This window comes from Pseudorasbora parva, chromosome 15 (assembly GCF_024679245.1).
Source record: "Pseudorasbora parva isolate DD20220531a chromosome 15, ASM2467924v1, whole genome shotgun sequence".
NCBI classification, from domain to species: domain Eukaryota; kingdom Metazoa; phylum Chordata; class Actinopteri; order Cypriniformes; family Gobionidae; genus Pseudorasbora; species Pseudorasbora parva.
Window position 1 is genome coordinate 9,101,568 of NC_090186.1, and position 9,163 is coordinate 9,110,730.

The following is a 9,163-nucleotide window of genomic DNA, read 5'->3' on the forward strand; positions in this document are numbered from 1 at the left end:
TAATAGCCTAAGGTTAGCTACATGATCATTCCTACAATTCAATGCTTTTTGGACCTTGAGACTTGGTTTTCAAAGTTAAAACGTTGAATTGTATTTATCTCTATTAATTAACGGCCCTACAGATTTACACGACTATGTGCTTAAACATATAAAGACTAAGCCTATTTAAGCATCTGCAGGAAAGCTACTAAGCACATTTAAATGAACGGCAAGGGGCTCGCTCATAACGGTCCCTCATTCAATGGATCTATTTCCAGCCTTCAATTGCGTGGCAGTGATGACGTAGGAGCGAAAGCGGAACGCGCACTATGCGCTGCAGCATCCGGGTTCCAAACAAACCCATCCGCGCGGAGAGAGAGATGTTCTGAGCGAGAGGCTGCTGTAGCCCCCCCTCGGGAAAACAAAAACACCGGAGCCAGAAATGCCCCACCGCCCAGCTGCGGACAGCCTTAACGGGCTCATATGATGAGTGTCTTATGGTTATAATTTTGTATTATTATTATTTGCTGAATCGCTTTCTGGCCGTTGACGTTAGTTTGCAGGCTAATTGGCTAGCCATCGATTGATGTGTGTTGTGGCTGTTGAACGCAGCGCTGTTTGCTATCCGGCCCAACATACTGACATTAAGGCTCTTACCCGCGGCTTTCGTGCCTCGGTGTTTCGTTATCCAGCAAAGACCACGAAGAAACTGGGTAAGTGATGTTAAGTCACTCTGACGTACATACAAATTAGGAGTTAGCCTCTTAATGCTATCTGGGCGTGCAGCAGTTTGCATTTGCTGATAAGGGAAGCGCAGCGGCTTCATCAGTAAACATCACGGTTGTTTCATACAGGTTTGTTAATGTTGCTGCGTTGGCAGCTCCCCCTGCCACGCAAAGATTTTAACGTTACTCCTACTTTAAATGTAAACAACCGCTGGCAAATAAGTACGGCGTTGATGTGATGATAAACAACATTTACCTAAACAGTTTACTTGCTACTGGAAGCTTGCTGCACCTGTGGCTTATCGTATAATGGTTATGCCATTGCCATCGCATGCTTGAACATGTTGTCATTTTGTTAGTGTTGAATAAACGAGAGGCACTTATGTCATAATGAAGCACCTTTGACTCACTTGTTTTCTGGCTCTGTTTGTGTTAGAGCAAAATAAGAAGAATGGGTTCGTTCTTGGACAAGCCAAAGATGGAGAAGCACAATGCTCACGGAGAGGGGAACGGCCTCCGCTATGGACTCGGCAGTATGCAGGGATGGCGTGTGGAGATGGAGGACGCACACACGGCTGTGATGGGGCTGCCTCATGGCCTCAGCCTGTGGTCCTTTTTTGCTGTTTACGATGGGCACGCAGGCTCTCAGGTTGCCCGTTACTGCTGTGAGCATCTGCTGGAACATATTACCAGCAACCCAGACTTCAGGCGGGGGTGCTTCGGAGGTGCGGATTTAGTTGGTGCCGAGCCCTCTGTGGAGAGTGTGAAATGTGGAATCCGCACAGGCTTCCTGCAAATCGACGAGCACATGCGGGCCATGTCCGAACGCAAGCACGGGGCGGACCGCAGCGGCTCCACGGCGGTGGGCGTGATGATTTCCCCGAATCACTTCTATTTCATCAACTGCGGCGACTCCAGAGCCTTGCTGAGCCGCAAGGGTCGCGTTCACTTCTTCACCCAGGACCACAAGCCGAGTAACCCTCTGGAAAAGGAGAGAATCCAGAACGCAGGCGGTTCTGTTATGATCCAGAGGGTCAACGGCTCCCTCGCCGTCTCCCGCGCTCTCGGAGACTTCGACTATAAGTGCGTGCATGGGAAGGGCCCCACTGAGCAGCTGGTGTCCCCGGAGCCAGAAGTTTATGAGATCGAACGCTCTGAGGCTGAGGATGAATTTGTGGTGCTGGCCTGCGATGGTATTTGGGACGTTATGGCCAACGAAGAACTGTGTGATTTTGTGCGCTCACGCTTGGAAGTGACAGATGACCTGGAGAGAGTGTGTAATGAGATTGTGGACACCTGTTTGTACAAGGTAAGTTCAGTTGGATGCTAATGGGTAATTTTTACCTGCATCTATTATTCAAAAAAATGAAATGCTTAGCATTATAATAATAATAAATTTTTGTATTGCACCTTTCTTACACTCAAAGCGCTACAACAATACATAAACACTACTCCATAATGAACAATCACAGTGATACAAAAAATTGGTAATTATGGTAAAATTACTACTTAAAAGCTTCACTAAAAATATACGTTTTGAGTAAACTCTTAAAACAATCTAAAGGTGGAGCATTCCTGATAGGAAAAGGAATTGCTCAAATACACCACGATGGGGATGTCCCCCCCTCAACCCCCCCCCCCCCCCCCCCCAAAACAAATTCTGTCATTAATTACTTACCCTCATGTCGTTCCAAACCCGTAAGACTTTCATTCATCTTGGGAACACAAATTAAAGGTCTCTTTCTTGAAATATGAGAGCTACCGCTTTAATTTTTTAAAAAGTTCATAAAGAGATTGTAAAACTAATTCATATGACTTGAGCGGTTTAGTCCAAATTTTCTGAAGAGATACGCTTTATATGATGAACAGAATCTCACACATTGGTTGCGGTAAACGGAAGTTCAAGCATGTTTCGCTTGACGAGCGAGAACCAATAAGGTTCATTCTCATGTGTTACTGTGCGTTCATACCAGCCGCGACTTGCATCATGAAAGGGGCTTCTGCCGGGCGGCTCCCGTCTCGATTTGAAATGGCTGACATGGATTGTTTTAAAATAAGGCAAATAAGATCATTTTGCCGGCTTTAGCTAGCTTGTAGTCTCAATATATGTATAGCTCAAATTGAGTAAATATCGCTTTACAACTTACCAGGTTGTCCGACCTCCTCACTCACTTCCAAGCAAGATCCTTTTTATTCTTGTTTCTATATAGTAAGTTGTATCATATTGGATGCATTTTGTCCTCATTGTTGTCACTACTAGAGCAAGTTTCTGATTGGTTAATGCGGCGCGAATATGCACCAAAGTTCTGATTTTTCCACTCGTGCGAATCAAGCGTTATGCACGTCGAATGCACAAAGTGCTCACTTCGTGGCGTGTCATTCATGCAAATCGTTTTGGGTCTTTGCATTGACTTAAAATGTAAATCACTTGCGCTTAACGCTTCATTTGTGTCTGGTGTGAACGCGCCATTACTCAGCACCTTTGAGCTTCCGCAAGAACCAACGAGGTTCATACGATTATAAATAAGATCAGTCAAATTGATTCATTTGATTTGACGGCACTGATTTTATCTATAATATGTGTCACGTATTCAAAGTGTAAGGAAAATGTTATTACCCGTTTGCTTAATGTGATATTTTTAGAGTCATTAATCTAACTTGATTGTTCCTTGTTTTTATTTGTATCAACAGGGTAGTCGAGACAACATGAGTGTGGTGCTGGTATGTTTTCCTGGTGCCCCAAAAGTCAACCCAGAAGCTGTGAAGCGAGAGGCTGAGCTAGATAAGTACCTGCAGAACAGAGAGGGTGGAGCATGTAAAAAGGCGAATAAATAAAATGTATTGCAAAGACGGAAGAGAGAGAGTTGTAGAAAGTGAGCATTCTTACTTAATTAGGTGAGTTTGTTAGATGGCAGTTTACGCTTGCCAATTAAATATACGTTACAGTTAACGTAAAGTTTCCAATTAACGAATCCCCATATTGGAGAGGAAAGACTCACTGGTACTGTATTAGCACAGTTAGGACTATTCAGGATCAATTTTACCAGAGAGAAACACAACAGTGTGAATTTATTTGAGCTTGTATTGATAATTAGAGGCCTTTGATTATTTATTGCCAATATTGAAAAGCACTTCAACATTTTAGCTGTAGCCTGTAGCTTTAGCAGAGGTTTTATTGTAGTGCATCTAAAAATCCTCCGCTCAAGTGCGTAATACACGTCTGTATTGGCGTATTATTAGCTACTAAGTGATGGTGAGTAAGTGCAATTGTAGTTTAGGAAAAAGGAATGACAAAACCCAACATTTGGTTTTGCACTTTGTCATTAAACGCTGCTATACTTAAAGGCATCTTCTATTAATAAGAGAGACCAAATTTGAGATCTCAGTTAGAATACAGTGTGTTTATGTGTTCGAACAGAATTAATACAAAGTGTAGTTTTGCGTTCTATTTGTGACAGTTTGTTCTTCGGATAGTTGTATTCATCCACTCGTATGAGCATGTGTTTCAGTCTGGCACCCGCTTCATTTGCATCTTTCTGAAAAGTCGTTCTAGATGAGAGTGAATGTCAGGCCTCCACTGCTGACTACCTGAAATTGTAGCTGACACTACTGTACATGGCCTGATGGTGCAGTTCTGCGTCTTCAGCGGTGGCCATGAGCATTTTAATCTGCATGATTCCTGTTCTGTAATATGGAAAATTGTTGCCTTAGTCCTAATTTACAGCGACTACCTTAATTAGAATCGATAGGTAGGTTAGCACTTGGTACCCAGCTCCAACTGCTTGGAAGAGTAATATTAAATCCAATGAACACATGGTACTGAAAGCATGCACAGTACCGATAGCACGATAAGTTGTGTACACCTCCTGCATGTACGCTACCTTAAGAAAAAACAGGGAAAGGGTTGAGTTAGTCTGACAGAAGTTTTATACTTTGTACAGTATACATTTGTAACCCCTGAGGAACAGCTTCCTTGTGAACCGAACATAGTATTTGAAAGATTGTGTAGATGTTTTACAATCCTCTCCGAGTTGTTTACTACTTGTTGCCTCAAACTGACACTTTGTCAATCCTCTGGTTTGTCTATATAACTATTTAGACAAAATGATGTAGTTAGGAAATTCTAGGTACATAGTGTGGGATTAAGCCTGTCAGCACTTTCTGAGATGTAGATCCTTGTTGGTACAATGGTTTAATATTTATAGTACGCTAATGGTAAAACCCTGCAAGATTTAGCATTGTTTGTTTTTTCTGTACCTAAGATCTTGCAAACGTTTAATTTAATTTTCATGTTTTTGAACCCCCTTGGACTTGTCCTAACATGGTGCGACGCATCAATAACTCCAAACAATGTGTCTATCGTTTAAAATTCTTTCATCAGTTACTCACCCTCATGTCGTTCCAAGCTGATAGAAACTAGTTGAAAGCGTTGGATCCGATTGACTTTCATGACATGGAGAGATTTTATTTGAAAAAATTCGGAGTAAATGGCAATTCTCATTTTTGGTAGAATAAAAAAAGGTAGGGATTCACTGATATGAAAATGTTGGCCTTTACCTATAATTAATTATTAATGTTTGAAACCGATAAGCAATATATTGGCCGATAAATCTAAATTTTTATATAATTTGAGAGCCTGATTTACCAAAACAAAAGTTTACCACTAAAAGCCATGTCCCAAGCACACAATTATAATGTTATTGTAATTTTATGTAGCCTATACGACTGCACAGGTTGCACTTAAATGTATTTTCCTTTTTGAAATGATTTCTGACATGTTTCAGGGAATACATGGTAAACAGTGCACATCTCCAGAGTCTCTGCTGGAGATATGGTCCAAATGTTCTTATTTGGCCGATCACGATAACTTTAAAATGAACATCTGTCGATGCTGCTATATTGTGCATCCCTAAAAATGGGGTGTGATGCAACACAATCAATCACAAAACTCAGCCAATCAGAACAGTTCCCACTGTTTACTCTCTCGATTTGTCATAGATTGTCATGATTCTAACTTCCAGAACCTGTCTCTCCTCATCTGTGGTTGATGTTTAATATACGTGAAGTAGATATACTTGAGTAGTACGTCAGTCTTTTAAAGTTTGACAAAATGCTGTGTTTTATCGCTTCGCACTTGGTTAGGACAAGGAAGAAGAACAGAAACCGAACTGCATTGGTTAAGGATGGGGTGTTCTTTTATTTGATCTAAATTTCCCCTTAGAGCCAAACAATCCCAAATGTTTTTAGCATGTCTTTATGTATTACCAGATTATATATTTTAGCTTTAAGATGTTTTTAACTGAATGAAAAACATAGTGTGCCTGCTCTGAGAGAACTCTTGAGATTAAAATGATTGTAGGTCATTCCTGTACCATATCGATTTCATTTAGCCTGGTTTGCTGTTGTATCCTCCTCACTGTTTGACATGGCTTTACACGCCTGCCGATAATCCACTGTTTATTAAATTAGCCTTAATTATTTTCTTCCATAATAGCACATCTGAGATCTCTATGCTTTGATGAGACATGTCACGTGTTTATATACCTACAAAGAGTGACTAGGTCCTTCTGGGAGAGCCTTTAATTGTGCCTAAGAGTGAGTCTATGGCCAGCTGTAGCATTTAAATGAACTTTCTAAGTCTTTCGAGGTGGTTTTGTTTGTTTTGTAATGTTATAGTCCAGTCCAGCCCACTCATGCATGATTTAAGCATACTTGCATTGGTTGGCCCCTAACAAAAAGTGCCATGCGAGTGATTCAAACCATTCACCCGAGATTATCGCAAAGCACAACCCAAACCCCCAATGAGTCAAAAATTGGATTTGGGACTCTTAGTGGAAATATTGCCTTACTGAAAAACAAAGCAGGCGTTAAATGGGTCATAAAGTATTGTATAAAACATTGCCTTGATTAACACTGTAGCACCATGAAATTGAGATGAAGTTGACATTTTCCCTATACAAGACTGTCTATCTACAAAGTTCATTGGATTTTCAGTGAAACAACCAACTGCAAATAAAGTAGGCCTTTGTAACACAGGATCATTTTAAAATGTATCTTCTGGAGTGTTAATAGGGCAAACAGAGCCCGCTTATTGTCTTATACTTGCGCTGTGTTGTGCTGTTGTCCCTGTGTGTCACTTCTGTCTTTACCTCTCAGGTCCAAACTGACAAGCAACAGAGGACACTATTTATTTGAATTATTTATTGTCTTTATAGTATTTTACCTCTTTTGAATGATACTGTCCATGCATTCCATTTTATTTAGCCAAATAAGCACTACTAATGCAATGAAAAGCTTATATTCTTTTTTTCTTTGTATTTATTGTTATACATCTGTGTCATGAGTTGTCTGAAAGATATGGGATTAAAAATGCATCATGTCTTGGGTTCATCTACACAAAGTAGTTTCTTTACATGATGGTCACACTTTTCACTATTCTGTCAAGAGTATCGGTCCAAGGTTGACGGTGTGTAAGGGTTACAATCTATGATCGGTCCTTTCTTAACCCAGCAGACTGTTTGTGTCTGTGTTTGTTCAATTTTACCTCTCAGAAGGTAACAGTTTTATAAAGCTCATTTTGAAAGATTTTTCAAATACAATTTCATAGAAAAGTATTTCAATATTAGAGGGTGAGCACCCAGTATTTTCTTTCTTTAGTTTTTATTTTTGTACATTAGCACCCAGGTATTAGCAATGTAGACAAACTGTGATCTTGTCATTCTTGGCTGTCAAAGATGATTCAAATAAAAATATTTACGGAAACCCTGATTTTGTGTTTTTTTGTTGTTGTTGTTTTTTATAGTTATTTAGTTAAATTGTATGAAAATGAAAGTGTGTTTTCCATATGGGAATTTTTTTTGCCAGTCTCGGGTAGCGGACGTGTAAACTGGTCGTTCATTCAAAGTCTAAATCTGTACTTGGACAGTAAAGAAATACACTTTATTTTACAGTGTCCTTATTACATAAGTAAAAATCCACGGCTAGCTGTGCATTAAAGGATGATTTTAATGCACGACGTGGAGACAAATAACTGACGAAAATAACCGTCAATTTTACCCTTCAACTATTGTGCTGCAAATATCAATACCAGGTTTAAGCTTTTAATGTTGCAAATTTTCTTGTCACACTAATAACAGTAAATTATGCATAATTACATGCAACTAACCCTCAACCAAACTAATCACATCCTAACCCTATAATAAGTACATCTTGTTAATTATTTTTAATCCGTACTTAAACATATAATTACGCTGTAACAATGAACTTAAAATAAAGTGTAACCAAAATAAGATGCACTAGGCTAATAATTTTTCACCATATAGCGTAAGCGAACTTATCGTTAAGCAATGAACAGAGGTGGTAAAAGTACTCAAAAGTTATACTCGAGTGAAAGTATATATACCTAAATAAAAAAATACTCCAGTAAAAGTAGAAAGTCCTCCATTCAAACATCACTTGAGTAAAAGTACAAAAGTATCAGATTTAAAACGTACTCAAGTACCGAAAGTAAAAAGTAAATATTCAAATTAACTGTAAATATCAATAAGCAGATAAAATCTTTTGGGACTGATATGCAATGCTTTAATTGAACAAATGATAAGATTAGATACTGCAATTAAGAATTTGTTAGATTTGCAATTAACAGGAGACAATGAAGCACCTTAAGGCAGTATAGGGGTTAAACTTAAAATAGACATGTTCCATAACATTAGCTCCATAAAACAGATGAGGAGCAAGATACTATTAACTAATTCAAAATTAATTCAAAAGCCATAATCACAATGACATATTACGTAACAATTAGTTAATAGTCATGTGCCTCAACAAGTAAAGTCATACTATAATTTTGCCAATTGTTATGATTAATGATTAATTAAACAGACAACTGAGAGTCGGAATGCATGGCTTTGAATACATGCATTTACATTATTAGTTAATGTAATATGTTATTAGGGAATTAATGATGTCATATTTAATTAATAGCAATTCATATATTACTTAATCTATTAATCATATAGAATGTTCATTAGTTGCTGAGGCATTAATCATTAATAAATGGTTTAGTTCTTCATTAGTAATACATTAACTCATGGTTATCAGTGCATTAGTTAGGCATGAATTATAATAGTGCACCTGTATTGTAAAATGTTACCGATGTTTTCATAGTAAATAGTGTGCTGCAAAATAAAAAAGTTGGGGAAACACTGAGCTAACGTTAGTGTGGCAAACCTGACTTCTCAGCTTTTCCAAGTCTATACCCAACTGGATCATCCATGGCCGACCAGACCGGTTTGGTAATCAAGTGTAATAAATACTCAATACTTGGAGTGGGCATGGGGAAATGTATTGGAGTAAAAAGTACACTTTGCCTTTAATATTGTAGTGGAGTAAGAGTAAAAGTAGATGCAAAAAAAATATACTCAAGTAAAGTACAGATCCCCGAAAAAAATACTTAAGTA

General features: G+C 38.7%; 1 protein-coding gene across 1 annotated transcript; it reads left to right on the plus strand.

Moving 5' to 3' along the window:
• The first annotated feature begins 328 nt into the window (after positions 1 to 328).
• ppm1ab (protein phosphatase, Mg2+/Mn2+ dependent, 1Ab) lies at positions 329 to 7,466 on the plus strand. The gene is made up of 3 exons (XM_067417026.1): positions 329 to 692; positions 1,141 to 2,013; positions 3,396 to 7,466. The coding sequence occupies exons 2-3, from the start codon at positions 1,156 to 1,158 to the stop codon at positions 3,537 to 3,539; spliced, it is 1,002 nt and encodes a 333-aa protein (XP_067273127.1). The 5' UTR covers positions 329 to 692; positions 1,141 to 1,155; the 3' UTR covers positions 3,540 to 7,466.
• The last annotated feature ends 1,697 nt before the right edge of the window (positions 7,467 to 9,163 follow it).